Source organism: Saccopteryx bilineata, chromosome 3 (assembly GCF_036850765.1).
Source record: "Saccopteryx bilineata isolate mSacBil1 chromosome 3, mSacBil1_pri_phased_curated, whole genome shotgun sequence".
Classification (NCBI taxonomy): Eukaryota; Metazoa; Chordata; class Mammalia; order Chiroptera; family Emballonuridae; genus Saccopteryx; species Saccopteryx bilineata.
The window spans coordinates 225,438,346-225,456,117 of record NC_089492.1 but is presented as its reverse complement, the minus strand read 5'-3'; the positions used below and the strand labels follow the sequence as shown (position 1 = coordinate 225,456,117).

The 17,772-nt window shown below is 38.3% G+C and overlaps 1 protein-coding gene across 3 annotated transcripts in view; it reads right to left on the bottom strand.

Annotated features, from left to right (window-relative positions):
• The window catches only part of SLC44A5 (solute carrier family 44 member 5), a 419,099-nt gene that overhangs the window by 71,474 nt on the left and 329,853 nt on the right, over window positions 1-17,772 (bottom strand). For all 3 annotated transcript variants that reach the window (XM_066264971.1, XM_066264970.1, XM_066264972.1), the window contains one exon: window positions 4,464-4,548. In XM_066264971.1, coding sequence (XP_066121068.1) covers window positions 4,464-4,548 — 85 coding nt within the window. The remainder of the gene's footprint in view (window positions 1-4,463; window positions 4,549-17,772) is intronic.

Genomic DNA, 17,772 nt, shown 5'->3' with positions numbered 1-17,772 from the left:
ATTTCTTTTATCTGCCTAATTGCTCTGGCTATGACTTTTAGTACTATATTAAGAAAAGTGGCAAGAATGGGCATCCTTGTCTTGTTCCTGATCTTAGAGGGAAAACTTTTCACCATTGAATATGATATTAGCTACGAGCCGTTATTATGTTGAGGTACGATATAACTGTTATTATGCTGAGGTACATTCCCTTTATGCTCAGGTTGTTGAGAGTTTTAAGCATAAATGAATGTTAATATTTGTCAAGTGATTTTTCTGCATCTATTAAGATGCTCATATGATTTTTATCCTTCATTTTGTTAACGTGGTATGTTACATTAATCAATTGTGGATGGTGAACTATCCTTGCATCCCTGAAAGGAATCATACTTGATCATGATATATAATTGTTTTAATGTACTTCTGAATTTGGTTGGCTAATATTTTGTTTAAGCTTTTTGCATGTTTGTTCATAAGGTATATTGGCCTGCAATTTTCTTTTCTTATAGTGTCCTTATCTGGCTTTGGTATCAGGGTAATGCTGGTCCTGCAAAACAAATTTGGAAGTGTTCACTCCTATTCTATGTTTTGGAGAAATTTGAGAAAGCCTGGTATTAATTCTTTAAATGTATTGTAGAATTCACCAGTGAAACCATCTAACCCTGGCCTTTTGTTTGTTGGGAAGTTTTGATTACTAATATTCTGTTCAGATTTTTAATTTCTTCATGATTTAGTCTTGGAAAGTTATATATTTCTAAAATTTATCCATTTTTTTTTTAGTTTGTCTGATTTGGTTGGTATATAATGTTCTTAACAGTCTTTTATGATCCTTTGTATTTTTGCAATAAACTGTAATATCTCTTCTCTGTATTTTGGTAAGTGTAGCTAAAATTCTGTCTGTTTTGCTCCTTTCCAGGCCCCTCCCACACACACAAAAAAACAGCTTTTAGATTCATTGATCTTTTCAATTATCTTTTAGTATCTATTTTATCTATTTCCACTCTGATCTTTGTTATTTCCTTCCTTCTACTAACATTAAGCTTAGTTTGTTCTTTTTCTAGATCCTTGAGGTATAAAGTTAGGTTATATATTTGAGATTTTTTCTGTTTTTGAGATAGATATTTATCACTATAATCTCTCCCCTAGAACTTCTTTGTTGTATCCTATAAGTTTTGGTATGTTGTATTTCCATTTTCATGGAATACATAAAACTTTTTTTTTTTTTGTATTTTTCTGAAGTTGGAAACAGGGAGGCAGTCAGACTCCCATATGCGCCCGACCGGGATCTACCCGGCATGCCCACCAGGGAGCGATGCTCTGCCCGCCCATCTGGGGCATCACTCTGTTGCAACCAGAGCCATTCTAGTGCCTGAGTCAGAGGCCACAGAGCCATCCTCAGCGCCCGGGCCAACTTTGCTCCAATGGAGCCTTGGCTGCAGGAGGGGAAGAGAGAGACAGAGAGGAAGGAGAGGGTGAGGGGTGGAGAAGCAGATGGGCGCTTCTCCTGTGTGCCCTGGCCAGGAATTGAACCCAGGACTCCTGCATGCCAGGCCGACACACTACCACTGAGCCAACCGGCCAGGGCCTACATAAAACTTTTTTTAAGATACCCTTTGATTTTCCTTTTGATTTCTTCTTTGGCCCATTAACATGCTTTTCAGTCACATATTGGTGAATTTTCCAGTTTTCTTCCTGTAATTGATTTCTATTTTCATACCACTATAGTCAGAAATGATGTTTGATATATTTTTAACTTTCAAAAATTTATGAAAATTTGTTTGTGGCCTACCATCTGATCTATCTGGAAAATTTTCTTTGTGTATTTGAGAAGAATGTGTATTTTTCTGCTGTTGGGTGAAACATTCTGTAAAAGTTTGTTATGTTTATTTACTCTAATAGGATGTTTAAGTCCAATGCTTTTCTTTTGAATTTCTGTCTGGATGAGCTATCCATGGTTGTCATTTAGAAAAGGCTTCTTTACACCACAAACTATAAATTCTGCTGCATTTTCTTCTGTTACTTTTTTGGTCATATATTTTATATACAAAATATTTAGTGTCTCAGTATTCATTTGTTGTAAGGTAGGAGATAGATATCCAATTTATTTTATATTCATGAATTTCAGTTAATTCAATACCATCCTTTTTGCTACTGACTTGAAATTGCATCTTAATCACATTTAAAATTTATATTGATAATTAGATTTATTTCTTTCTGAATAGTTTAATTATAGTTTCACGGTGTTTTCATCATTGAAATTTGATATTTTATAAATATTTTCACTTACTCTTAGAAACCCTAAGCACAATTTAATGTAACTTTCTTGTTTAAATTTAAAATTAATATACTTTTACTTTAAGATTTAAACCAGTTGACCCTGACCAGGGAGTGGCAAAGTGAATAGAACACCAGGCTGGGACGCAGAGGACCCAGGTTCGAAACCCTGAGGTTGCTGGCTTAAGCGCAGTCTCACAAGCTTGAGCGCAGGGTCACCAGCTTAAATGTGGGATCATAGATGTGACCTCATGGTCGCTGGCTTGAGCCCAAAGGTCACTGGCTTGAAACCCAAGGTCACTGGCTTGAGCAAGGAATCACTGGCTCAGCTGGAGCCCCTTGGTCAAGCCACATATGGGAAAGTAATCAATGAACAACTAAGGTGCCTCAATGAAGAATTGATGCTTCTTATCTCTCTCCCTTCCTGTCTGTCTGTCCCTGTCTGTCCCTCTCTATCTTTCCCACTCACTAAGAAAAAGGGGAGAGGAACTAAAATATTTGAGAAGTTTAAATATATATATCAGAATAGCATACGTAGTTCAGAAACAAATATATAAATTTATTATATGATAACTGTGGTATCAGAAATTGGGGGAGAGTATATTTTTAACAAACTATTCTAAGATAATTGGTTCTGCAACTGGAAAAAATAAAAGTGTTATTCTTACTTTAGTCCATATACACAAATAAATTGGAAATGTAAAAAAAGAAACCATAAAAATACTTGAAAAATGTGCGTGAATGTTATTTTCAGGAGAAAAAAGGCAATTATAATCATAATATAAAATATAGAAACTGTAAAGGAAAATCAGCAGATTCAACCCTTAAAAATATAAAAATAATTATAATGGCTCCATTATAGTTCATTAAATAGATAGGCCCTAATTTACTATTATTCACATATTATTGGATTGTTATATAGTTTACAATATATTGTTATATATCTAATACTTTAATAAACATGTTTGCATTATGATAAGATTACCTTTGAATGATCCTTATGCACTGACAATTATGGTATCCGTTTTTATTGGAAATAAATGGGTCATTGGTTTAGGTCTGAAAAACTTATTACAGGTGCCCTTTTAAAATAGTGTATTTTAAAAGAACTAGAGAAATAGAAATAGAGATTTTTATGATTTTTACCACCTGGTGCATTATTTGTCCTATATAATGTGACAGTTTTGTTGTCAATGTCTAGGATATTTTTATTTACTGACATTCAAATAAGAATTATTACCCTAGGCCTTGGCCGGTAGGCTCAGTGGTAGAGCGTCAGCCCAGCATGTGGATGTCCCAGGTTTGATTCCCAGTCAGGACACACAAGAGAAGTGACCATCTTCTTTCCACCTCTTCCCCTCTTGCTTCTCTCTCTCTCTCTCTCTCTCTCTCTCTTTCTCTCTCTCTCTCTCTCTCTACCTTTCTCTTTTCCTCCCACAGTTGTGACTCAAATGGAGCAAGTTGGCCCTGGGCACTGAAGATGGCTCTTCGGCCTCTACCTCAGGTGCTAAAATAGCTTGGTTGCTGAGGAACAAAGCAACATCTCAGATGGACAGATCATTGCCCCATAGGGGGCTTGCCAGGTGGATTTTTGTTCTGTTTTGTTTTCTTATGGTAAAGAAATAAAAAAAACTTGTTTTCAGAAATGGAAGCTTCTGTTATGATTAACAATAGAAAGGAATTTGATGGAACCTTGGTTCTTATTTGTTTCAGCTATTCAGGGTTCATTGTCTTCAGCAGCCAAGTTGCCTAGAAAAATCTACTGCACATTGAAGACTTTCTGGGTGTGCTCCTCACTTTGAAAGGTGGAGTGATTTATCAGAGATTTATTTGTGGCAAATGCAAGTTTAACAACTGCAAAGTGTAGCTTTTCAGCAGCTACTCAACTCAGCCTTCTAAAAGCCATTTTATTAGGCATTTTAAAATATGGCTTTTGATAAAATCACTGGTCCAGTTCACCCATTACATTTTCACTAAGCTGCATCTTCATGCAATCTAATAAATTGTTCCATACAATGACATCTTGTCTTAAGCCATATAGTATGAAACTCTCCAGTTGCTTATAAACTGTTTCTAGGAAAAGGGGGAAGGAAGGCCTTCCTTATAAGTTTCAATCTTATTAACAAGTCCAGTAAGAATAATGTAAAAACCATTTCTAGGTTCTAGCTTAAGCAGCAACATCAGACAAAGCAAAGGTGGCCCGTACTCACTCATTGGGGGTACCCTTCTGGCCACAAAAGTGGCCCTGGCTGTCTGTAGGATAAGCCACTCTTCTGGGGTCGCCATGTACCCAGGCTGCAGGAGCAAGAAAGGACAAAATCTCTATCAGCAACAGCTGCTGAAAGCAGTTTGATTTGAGAAATTAGAATGCACCACTGTAACCCACTAACCTCTCCCCTCAGTCAGAGAAGATTATTGATTTTCTTCAAAGAGTAATTTCTTAATGAAAAGTAAAATAAAATATGGATGAATCAGTCAGAAAGCACATTTCTCTTATTTTCTCAGTACTCATCTGGATTAAAGCCAAAACATGAGGTAATGCACTTAGAAAATGACATTTATTAAAATGTGAATTAGAGGGCATGCTACAAAAGCTTGGTTGGCTAGAAGTCATTTTTTTCTAAGGCTCAAAATGAAATGACTTCATAGCAGAGCTAATACATTTACAGTAAAAAATATGATGTAATTCTTTTGAGTTATGCATAAGTGAAAACCTTTAAAAATTCAAAGGAAAGAAATTATAATGCCCTATTTAAGTTTACTCATATTTTATGATTTCATGTGACATTAAAAATGGTAAACAGTAGCAACTTCAGAGGCAATCCATAACAAAGATTTACTGTACAGTTTGTCTGATAATCTCGTAGCTTACTATAAATATCAAGTGTTCTCAAACTTTGTGAAAACCGGAAGCTCAGTTTTATGTTTTCTGAAGATACTGCACTCTACCTCATACAAACTCATGACTTTTATTTTCTGAGACTTACAAACACTTAACATGACAGCTGGAGTATAGAACTGAAGAAAGTAGCATGCCTTAAATTGGGTAATAGCTCCTAATTCTAACAAAAGGTTTCTAACTTCTCCAATTTTATTATCATAGATTCTAAAAAGCTAGGCAAATACTCGCCTCTGTACGGAAAACGTATCTCTTTGTCCTTTGCTTCCTTTAACATTTGCCCACCTGGCTCCTTATCCACATTTATTGGATTTGACAGTTTGTGTTATAATTCAATAACTCTTATATACATGGACAATGTGACTTGAGAAGATAAAAAAAATCAATTCTGATTAGAATTTTATATGGTACAGAAATTTTCCTCAATAATTTTTTTCATCCATCCAAGCTTTTCTTTTTAGTAGTTAAGTACCCAAGAAAGTCTTCTTTGTCTAATTCTGTCTTAAATGTCATAAAGGCCAAATCAATTTTATCTTCTAATACCATCTTATACAATCTGACTCATTCAGGCAGCTCTCCACTGCCATATGTCCCCATTTTTACTTTCCAGAATAAAGAAAGTAGGGCTATAACTAAGGCATTTGAATGAAATCTAAGCATTCAACATCCATGACTCCAGATACCATTTTATTAAATTCTGTTTTAAATCTTAGTTTGTCACATTTTGGCTAACCCGAAGAAAGAGATCTAATTTTACTTGACTTTATTTTCTGTAATATGTTTAACTTTACCCTGAAATGTTTTATTCATTTTTCATATAATTATTAATTCTGAGACAGGCAATTTGGATTGCTAGGTTTGCTACTTAATATATATACTTATGACCCTGAACAAGTCACTTACTTGTTTTTGAGTCTCCGCTTTCTAATTTGTTACTACCAAATGGGAGCAGAATCCCCAGCTTCCTAAGAGTGCTGAGAAAGTGAGAGACAGTGAGAGCAGAATGCCTGACACGATGTGCACTTGGTAAGATCACATCCTATTTTCTCTGGGTTTCACCGAAAATGCTGACACAAGGACTTTGATGCAGGTAGTTAATCTGGGAAGTGATTCCAGGAGGCTTAAGTGGGAGTAAGCAAAATGAGCCTAGGGAGGGGGCAAAGCCAATAAAGGGCCTGTTAATGAGCGGGACGATGTCGTGGGCAGCACTGACTCCATCCTGCTGGAGACCTTCCAAGGAACCAGGTAGGATCCGCGTGTCGGTGGGCATGCTAAAACTGCCTGCCTTGGCTGCGAACCAACTCAGAAGAAGGACTGAGGGGAAGAGGAGTAGGGCATCAGCAGCATCTGCTATTGGGTGTTTTCCCTCTCTTTTCATCATCAATCACTTAATCAAAGAATTTGACATAATAGGTATATATCCTGTACTAGAAGTCAATCGTAGCATAGTTTATGTCAGTGTTCTCAAGAAACATGAAAAGGAAAGAATAAAGTTTGTAGAAGGCTGAGGGAAGAAGTGGTACCTAAGAAACACTGAAGAATGACTAGGATATGGACAGGTGTCCAGGAGTAGGGAAGAATTATAGACTGAGACAACAAATAGTATAACAAGAGCTTCAATTTATTAATTGCTCACAGTGGGTCAATGCTAAATGCATCACATCCATTTTTCTCATTTCAATCTCACAACAGCTCTATAGCAGAGTCTCATAATAACCCTGAGATAGATAACAAAGTTTTATAGATAACTGCAGCTGAGTTTTATTTATTCGCTAGATCACACAGCTTTTAAGCAGCATAAACAGGGCTGAAAGTTAGGTGTGTTGCTTTAACCACTAGACTCGAGTAGCTATAATGCTGCTTGCTGAAGGACAGATTAGGAATGAGCTTGTAAACAGTAGGAAGCAACAAGGACATCAGCTACATGAGGATCAGCAGTATGCCGGACCCATATGGTAGAAAAGGAGATGACTCAAGAATTTTCAGAGCCTTTGTCATTTGAAAAGAAGAGCTTTGTACTTAGCAGGAAAGGGAGAGTGAATGGGTGGGATGTTATGCCTTGGGCCAAGGAGAGGGAGACAAAGATAGAAGTGTCAAGGGAGGAATATCCCTTCCTGTTGTTGTAGGTTTGAATGGTGGCAGGTGGCCCTGTTTACTAGCTGCTGCTACACCTCCACATGTAGTCTCTGGCACAGAAATGCTGCAGATGGTCTGTCTGAGCTGGAACGCCACGTCTTTGAGCTGAAAGCTGCAAAGGCCAGTTCCACCAAGTCACCTCAGTCGAGGGTATTTAGTTTTCTTTATCTGCTCCACCAAGTCTCCATTTTACCCATTCATCTACTAGAGGAATATGGCAGGAAAAATAAAGGAAGCAAACAAACAAACAAAAAAGATATGCAGCAACATTTATTGTGTTCATTGATAAACTAAGGGGCTTTTCACATTAAATTAAGGGACCTCTCACATTTCACTCCCTTTCTTAGAATTTCTTTATTTATGGAACTTCTAGAACTGTGCTGTCCAATAGGGTAGCTGCCAGCCATGTGTGTCTACTGAGCACTTACATGTAGCTTATTTGAGCTGAGACATGCTATAACTGCAAAATGCACAGCAGATGTTAAAGAGAATATGAACAAAAAATGAATGCAAGTATCTCAATCATTTTTTACTGATTGCATTTAAAATGATAATATAGTTATAGTGAACTAAATAAAATACATGTAATTTTTAAAAATTTCCTTAAATAGAGCTACTAGAAAATTTAACTTACATATGTGACACATATTATGTTTTTCCTGCCAGATCTGTTTCAGAATACTTCACCACAAATGTCAAGGTTTCTCAAATAAAGTGATTAATAGTATCATCACATTTAAACTATTCCTCAGGGCCCAACCAATTATGTAGTTTCTGATGTCTGTTTACCTTATATCGTAAAAAAAGTTAACATGAAAGCATTATTGAAAGTACCTTATAGTCAAAGCCCTAGTTGTTCATACTGAATTGTTCATCACCACCTTCTTATTCATTGAATCTTTCACTCATTAGGCCTTATCTGTGATAGATACATAAAGACTCTGAGGATGTAGAGATGGACACATTCATATTTAGTATAATAACTATTTCATAATTAACACATTATCCCTAAGGGAACTGTACATCAAACTGATTGGTTTCTGAGGAATGATATGAATTCTCTCATTTAACCAAGCCGTGAACTTAATTTTAGCTGCTGTTTAAGTTGCAGTCTCTCCACTAAAATAAGTAAAAGCAGCCTCTGCCACCTTGGATGCAGCAGTTTTTCTCACAAAAGCTTTGCCATTTCAAATAGATAGAAAACGCCAGGGACACCGGCTTTCACCTGGCAGGGGGAGTACTCCATCCTCACTATCTTTCCCCATCATTATAAGACTCCTAGCTCTTTGCCATAATTGAGCCTATAGAGTTTGATAATATCCTTAACTCTACAGGATGCCACCCAGATTCTTTTTTTTTTTTTTTAATTTTTTTTTTTTTTTAGTTTATTCATTTTTAGAGAGAAGAGAGAGAGGAGAGAGAGAGACAGGGGGGAGGAGCTGGAAGCATCAACTCCCATATGTGCCTTGACCAGGCAAGCCCAGGTTTTCGAACCGGCAACCTCAGCATTTCCAGGTTGACGCTTTATCCACTGCGCCACCACAGGTCAGGCCGCCACCCAGATTCTTACACTGATGGCATCATGCAGATAAAATCTGGAGAATACTGCATAGCCTGCAATCTTGATACCTTAGAAAAACATGAATGCTAATGAATGAAAAATTTCATGAAAGTACAATGGTCTTCCAATAAAGACCTGAGGAGCCCAGTAGTGACATCACCTCCAGAATAAATGGTAAATTGCTACATCTTGCATTTGCTGCTATTAAGAAAGAGGCACAACACTTATTACCTGCCGGATTTGAGTAGGGCCCAGAGAAATAGAACGCTTTTCTGATAGCACTGCACAAGGCAGTTCTGCCACTAGGTCTACGTGGCAGAATGAACTCAATGGAGCTTAAAATATCTATCAGAGAGCAGAATGCTGTATGGGGCCTGTGGTAAATGCCTATTAGAGAATCACAGTTGGAGGTCCCTAGGGTTATGGAAAAAAATTCATGTTCCTTTAGCAAATAACTGTTGTTCTGAGAAGTAGCTCCTAGAGCCTAAATGATCACCAAATGATATAAGAAATCCATCATGAACTAGATGTTATCTGATCCATCAATCCTAATGGTGGCTGTGCCCAGGAGCAGACCATTATTATTCATTCAATGCTTGTGAAGGTCATAAAGGCACACACAAAAAAATCTCATTAGAAGATTGCTGACAACAATAGTGTGTTGACTCCTGAGTACTGCTTTAACACATACCTATGACTCATGGAAAGGTCCCTATGATCACTTGACTTGAAAGGAAAATAGTTAAACCAGATTTATAGGTGCCTAGAAAGGATCTGTTGGCACTGATCTGGGGACATATTTCTAGGTATCTATCGACTTTGACTAGGAGAAGAGATGACCAGAATCACTTATCTGTTCATACACAGAGGCCAATTGTTTGGCAACATTATTATAGACTGGGAAATAAGAATATTAAACAATGAGTGGCAAAGAAGTTTGATAAATAACTAGAAGGACTGACCTCAAAATGAACCCAGAATATAAAGATACTGACGTCTCATGTGACGACACAGTAAAGACCCTTCTGTAGCGTTATCTTTTAATAATCAATGAAAAAGCACTTGTTCGATGATTTTGTGAAATGAGTGATCATGACAACATGGATGAAGATTATAGTTGGGTTTTGATAACATGGACTCACAAAGGCTGACCTAGCTTTTAACAATGCTTCTGTAACAAATTGTCAGCAGTGGACAGCTAACACTGACCCTCTCACCCAGAAGTAGCCAGCCTCTTGGAACAGTAGAATACATATGAAGATCTTGTGAAAGCACTACTTAAAAAAGCAATACCATTCAAGATTGAGTCACTATTTTGAGGGGTCAGAGCAGGAATGTTGTACATACACAGAATAATTAAAGAGTTTAATAAAAAAATATTTACAAAGGTATGGGAAGCCTTTGAGAAGCAAAGAAGACTTGGTGCAGAGGCTAGCAACAAGAGGGAGTGTTTTCAGACCTGAGGAGCCAGGGAGGAAGGAGTCATCTGTGTGCAGACAGAGAAGTCAAGTGGAGAGAGCTCACTGACAGGACTTGGAGCCTTAGGTAGAGAGGCATTACCAGCAAGAGAGTCAGAGGAATAAATTTCACAAACACATTCTCCTACCCTCCAATCTACTGTTGATACCTCTCACTGAACCAAATTAGGAGCCATGGAACAAAAGAACTTGCTGATGCTGTTATAAATTATATGCCAGGTTCTCAGAGGAAAGAGCAGGGTAAAGCTGTGGTAGGGGGAGATGGGGGGAGGGTAATGAAAACCTCCAGCCTATATTCTGAACAAGTGACCAGCCCATTTAAGGGAAGAACTTTAAATATATTCAACAAGACATATAAGACTTTATTAAAAAAAAAAAACACAACAAAATAATAACCAGAGATACAAGGTTTTCAGATTCTCTTTTATCAGAATTTATTGCTACATGGGACAGCAAAAAAGAAGGAGGGGGAAGATACACATCTAAATTTTGAATCTGTGAAATAGGAGGGGTCAGAGTAGGAGGGGAAAGATGGGACAAAGCATATTTTTTAAAACAGATTTATATAAAAAAATAGACATAGACACCTGACTAGGCAGAAGCACACTGGATAGAGCATTGGCCTGGGACACTGAAGACTCAGGTTCAAAACCCTGAGATTGCCGGCTTGAGTGCAGGCTCACCAGCTTGAGCATGGAATCATAGATGTGACTTCATGGTCGCTAACTTGAGCCCAAGGTTGCTGGCTTGAACAAGGGTCACTAACTCAGCTGCAACCCCTCAGTCAAGGCTCATATAGGAAAGCAATCAATGAACAGTTAAAGTGCCGCAACAACAGTTGATGCTTTTCATTTCTCTACCTTCCTGTCTGTCTGTTTCTGTCTCTCTCACACAAAAAAAGACATAGAAATGAAAAGAAATGGACAAATATACACCAAGAAACTAAATTAGGCTTTTACAACGTCTTTGTTGTTTTATTAGCAAGACTGACTCTATGCAGATTACATTAATATACTTCCTTTTCCAGTTATTCTAATTAGATATTAGTCTACCACTACTAACAATCTGTACAAGGTTTTTATTCACATTTGAAGATAGGGTTTTTTTTAAGGAAAAAATAATAGACATAAAAATTCATCCTACAAATATTTTTTTGAGTGCCTACTCTGTGTCAGCGTCATGTTAAAAGCAAGGTATATAAAGGTCCTTGCTCCCAGAGCCTACAATCCATTAGGGGAAGTTGATCTTAATGGGGTAATTGACAAACAACATGAAATTACAATTCTGACAAGCACTATAAAGGAGCAATGCTTGGTACAAAGAGAGGGATTCATAGGGGCAGATGACCAAACGAGGAAGGTCAGTGATGCTCTTCCTGAAGAAGCAATGCAGGAGCGGAGGCCTGAAAAGTGAACAGAGGCGCAGAAAGGCTTACAGCAGAAGGACACCTAGACAAAGGCTTTGTTGGGGGTGGAGGGTGGATGGGTCTTAGGGACAGAAAGAACCCCAGTGTTGCGCACATGCAGGCTGGAGTGTGGTTCCAGATACAGATAGATGGTGAGGCAGTATCTTTGGTTATTTCCCATAATGAACTACAAGAAGATTGTTTTATCATAATGTTATTGTTAGTGCCAACCGTGCTATACAAAGAAAATGTTTAGTTCAGGTAAGTCCTTCTCTTCCTATTTGAATTTTCCTTGGAAAACTCAAGGTCATCACATATCCGGTGTCACTCGTTGTAGTGTTTATTTGCTTAATTGTAGCTCCAGAATTGGCAACAGTGCCTTGCTTTCCATGAAGGAGGAGCTCTCATCACTTCTAAAAATAGATATAATTTCTTAGACCTGAAAATGCTACATGTAATATTCATTAGTAATATCTACTACTAGTAAACACACTTTTTTTTTTTGAAAGATCTGTGAAATACTTTGAGATCTTCCTGGCAAAAAACAAACAAAAAAACTCTGAGGAGATACTATGTGATATAATTTTATTTATAATACAAGCACTTTATTTACAATACAAGAAGGAAAAACCAAACCTGTATTAGTAGATGTGGATTATCGTAAAGAAAGTGCTTCTCTCTGTACTGGGTATGTAACAGAGGCTAATTTTGCAAACGATCACTGAATGTAAACAATGACATACAGGAGCAAAACTGAAGCTGTCTGATTGTTCATGATTTTTGCTTGCAAAAGAATACCTGCTTTTCACTTATCTCCTAGTGCTATTTTCTGACACTTGCTGTGTTAAACTGTGCAGAATTGGGGGTGGGGGAGTGGGAAGAGGAAGAGAAAAACAGCAGTGTTTCATGGGGTTCTGGTCTGCCCTCTCTCGGTGTCTTCTTACTTAAAGAATCCCCACTCAATTTCTTCAGGGAATAAAAGGCAGGATTGCACAGTGGTTAAGAGCAAAGGCTCTGGAATTAAACTGCCTGGGTTATTGGTGAATAAAACCAAATGACAAAGTTACACAGCAGTCTGTACCAATCAGGATTGATCATCTTATCCCCTCAATATTCTCATTGTTTTAGAAATCACTTTAAAAGATCCCTTTAAGTATAGCTGATGTGTGGGTGTGTAAAAGAGAAAGAAAAGAGAGAAGGGAAATTATTTGTAAAACACTCCCATTGGGATAATTCATAGCAGATAAGCAAAGATTGGTGAGAGGTAGGTAAGACCGTTATTCAGGCAAACTTTCCTGTCACTCATACCAAGGACATGCACATTAATTACTAAAGTACCAGGAGCAAGGATTAATATCTAGTATTATCTCTCATTTTCAAACATTTGCAAAGCATGTTCCTGCCGTGCTCTGGGGTTGAGTCAGAAGTTGCAGCCATTGAAAAGCCCTCTGTCAAGGAGAGAATGTGATTAGACCAACTGCTTGCACTGACACTTAAAAATTAAGTGCAGATCTGTTTGGGGCAGCTCAGGGATCCCCTAAGCACTTGCGGGCTGGAAATGCCGGCTTCCACATCATTATTTCGTATCCCTTAAAAGTACATTTTAACTGTTTTAATATGTGAAGAACAGGCCTGCCAAATTGTGCTTATGGCTTTTTAACACAAGCAATTTACAAATGCAATGAAGCAGATAATAGGACACATGATGCCGAATTTGAAAACCTGTGTTGATGACACTGCTGCTGTGGAAGCAGTTTTGGAAGCAGCCCCTGCGCCCAGCTGCCTGGATAAGGAAAATGTGGTTTATCATTTCATAGGTGGCCTCCTCTGCCCCATGGCGAGTGTGGGGTCATGTCCTTGAGCACAGATCAGTCGCTCTCACGCAGGCAGCATCCCTCTTGAGGTCACCTGGGCGGCGTGTATGCAGCAAAACACAACACACCGGTAAAGGGTCCACTCAGCACTGAGAAATCTGTGCAGGTGACAGTCAAAATGCAGTGTGCTCTTTTTGAAATGAAGACTTCCAAAAGGAAGTGTAGGTATGTATACTTATAATTTGTAAAGTAATTTATAAACAATTATATTTATGTAAAAAAGATGAAAGGGCATTTAATACTGGTTCTCGTTATCTATAAATAGAAGAAATTTTTCATAAAGTTTGCCAGGACAATTTAAAAAATAATGGAACCAAAGTTCTTTGAATTTATTACTTTTTTATCGGAAGAAATGATGTCATGTTGCTAAATAACGTTATCAACCTGTGAGCTGACAGGGAGGCTCCCGGAAGTTCCTAAGCAGACTGAAAGCACTGTGTGTGGCGTCCTGCCGGTCACTCGCCCTAGCACCCGCTTCCCCTCACAGCGGCTATTAGGATCCCAACACCGAGCTCATAAATTACAACAGAATGCCTGGTGAGGCATAAATTAATTTTTAAAAGTATATTTAATTGTTTATTAGAGAAACTCTTAACAGCTTCTCTGTATAGACAGAATCAAAAAGTCATCTTGGAATTATCGGTGTTCATCATAAGGTCACCTGAGGGACCTCGAAGTTATGAAAATATGGTTTCCCCCACTCTCCTGTCCCTTGGGATGGGGAAACCAATTTGCTGTAAGAGAAGGAAGGAATGATGAGAATTCAAACTTTTCTCTCAGAGATTTCAGTTTAGGATAGAACAGACTGACCCTGAACTAGGTCTGCAGGTCCAATGAAATATAAATACCTCAAAAGGGCACTTGACATGAAGGCAGACACTGGGCTGATACGTTGGATCAACAGCAGGGCCTAAGAGTGGAGGCTGCACCCTGACCAGGCGGTGGCGCAGTGGATAGAGCATCAGCCTGGGACTCTGAGGACCCAGGTTGGAAACCCCAAGGTCACTGGCTTGAGCACGAGATCACAGACATAACCTCATGATCGCTGGCCTGAGCCCAAAGTTACTGGCTTGAGCAAGGAGTCACTGGCTTAGCTGGAGCCCCCTGCCCTGCAGTCAAGGCATAGTTGAGAAAGCAATCAATGAACAGCTGAGGTGCTGCAACTATGAATTGATGCTTCTCATCTCTCTCCCTTCTTGTCTGTCTGTCTCTCTCTCTCATGTTAAAAAAAAAAAGAAAAGAAAAAAGAGTGGGGGCAGTCACATGTTGGGGAGCAATTGCCGAGCTTTGTGTAAAAACTTAAAATTTATATTCTTGGATCCAGTGTAGGAAACCCCTAAAGTAGAGGAAGGATCCCAATGAGCAATCAACTGAGAAATGACACCAAAGGGCACCAACTAAAATGTCAAAGCTCCAGTAGACTACAGGTCTCTTTGGGAATAAGACTGTCGCCTCCTTGTCATTTGCAGGCAATTTAGGTCAGGGAAGCGAATGATATGCTGGGCTCCATTAAGCAATAAACAGAAAAGCAGACATGTGACTTTATTACTCCAAGACAATGAACATAGACTTTAATACCAGAAACACGGGGTTAAGTTTGACCATATTTGATTATTAAATTAGCTATTTTGTTTATTCTCGACCTCATTTTATGAAAGATTTAAAACTGAATTCTATAAACCTGCTCTTTTCTGTACTGGGTACTTTCAGTCTTAGTATTTCCAGTTCCCCATGGTGGCCTTTCTTTAATCCTTTGCAGTGATCTATGAATTACATGCAGGTCAAGGTTCTTTACTGGTCTGCTTTGGCTTGGTTCATTTCTCTTCTGAAGAAGCAATCCCAAGCCTCACCAGATTCAAAAGGAAGGGACACAGACCCCACCTTTTGATGGAAGGGATGGAAAAGAATTTCAGCCATGTGTTCAAATTACCATAGTCCAGCCTCTGACTACAATATTTTTTACATTCCCTTCACAATCACTATGCTGATGTTCTCACAAGATCCTCAGGAGTCTCATCCAATTAAAGTATCAGGCTCAAGATCAAGGTCTGGCTCTCTGCCCTTACCCGCCTCAGGTCTAGGTGTAGATGAGGCTCCTCTCCTGAGGATGATCTCTTTAGCTAAATCACTGAATTCATTAGGTACACTTCCTATCTCCCACATTGCCATTGGCAACAGTGTGCCAAATATTTCACCACTGTGTAGCAAGTTGCCCTTCCATCTTGCTGCTACTGGTGTTATCCTCAATTTCTTTTAAACTCTCATTACAGTCTCCTCACAATCCACTGGGTTTCTGAACCTGGTTTCAAAACCAGTCCCATGTTTTAGGTTTATAAAGCCAGGTACTAAATTTTGTTCTGCTTATCTACTGTTGTTGCACCACCTCTCACCTGATCTACTGGCTTAATACAACAATTCTATTTTGCTTGTGATTTGGGGAGTTGGAAATTTTGTAAACCCTCAGCTGTGTCTCTTGGGGTCTCTCATGCAGTAAGATGTTGACTGTGGCTTCAATTATCTGAAAACCTTAAGGGGCTGATAGTGACTCTCTATCCCTAGGAGCTCAATAGAATCTATTGACCAAGACCCCTACATGTGGCTTCTCCCTGTGGCTTAAGCTTCTCATAGCATGGTGACAGAGTTCTAATCTAGTTTGCATTAATTTAACTTTTTAAAGTTTTCATTGTCTCAACTAATACAGATTATTATTCCTAGGGAAATTAAAAAACAACAAATTTTAAACCTTAACTCCAAGTGCTTTCTAAGTAAATACAACAAGGAAATAATTTACTCAATTGGAAACCCATTTTAAAGAAAAAATAATATTGAATGTTAAAATTGTGCTATTATTGTGTATATAATGTATGAGGATAGCAAGGAACAATTTGCGTAAGACATATTCCTATTCTTTTTTCTACTTAGCAAATAATTGAGTAGCAACCATCAGTGAACAAAAGAGGGCTATTATCATAAATGTTAGTTTGATCTTTCAAAAAAATTTGATTACCCACTACCCATACTCCACTCCATCCACTTGAATAGAGGTTCTGCTTTTCATCAGTCAAATGTCAAGTGCCTTTCTTGCGTGCTAGCTGTCTGGCCATGTTTCATCCAAAGAGAAAAAAAGAAAAAGTTTCCTCAGCAAAATTTGTAAGAAACATAGCTCTTTAATCATAAAACATGGACAAAAGATAAACGCAGGAAGGTCCTGGTCTAACAAAATGGCTAAAGATGCCAAACTACAGAGTGTCCGTAAAGTCACGGTGCACTTTTGACCAGTCACAGGAAAGCAATAAAGGATGATAGAAATGTGAAATTTGCACCAAATAAAAGGAAAACCCTCCCAGTTTCTGTAGGATGATGTGGCAGCATGTGCACATGTGCAGATGATGACGTAACACCATGCATACACCGGAGTAGCCCTCGGCCATGCCAGTCAAGACGGTACAGAGGAAATTTCAGTGTGTTCTGTGGCTTGCTAAATTCGAATCCATAACCAAAGTGCAACATGAATATTGGCGCATTTATAACGAAGCACCATCACATAGGAATAACATTACTTGGTGGGATAAGCAGTTGAAGGAAATCAGCAGTTTGGTGGGAAACCCTGTTCTGGTAGGCCATCAGTCAGTGACAAGTCTGTAGAGGCTATACAGGATAGCTACCTAAGGAGCCCTAAAAAATCTGTGCATGAGCCCACATGAACTGCACTGAATAGTATGAAACTGGGAGCGTTTTCCTTTTATTTGGTGCAGATTTCACATTTCTATCGTCTTTTGTTGCTTTCCTGTGACCAGTCAAAAGTGTACCATGACTTTACGGGCGCACTGTACTTATAACATCAGTGAAACTGATGTGGCATCATTTTTCCTTGGAGATAGGTAAACTCTGTTAATCATTTTCTTCTTTTAGCCCAATGTGGGACATAACCAAAGAGTTAAATATATATTAAAAACAGTCCAGTAAGACTATTTGTAGTTCAGGTAAAGAAAGTATATATTTTTAGTAAAGTTGGTGAGCCACTCATTTTAATAAAAGATCTCAGGATTAGTTTGGGAGAAGTCACTGAATTAATCCAATACTGAACACAGTTTCGCATTGAGGAACATTTATCTTCTAATTTCCTCATGTGAATTAAGGCATTTACAAACTGAATCTTGAGATCT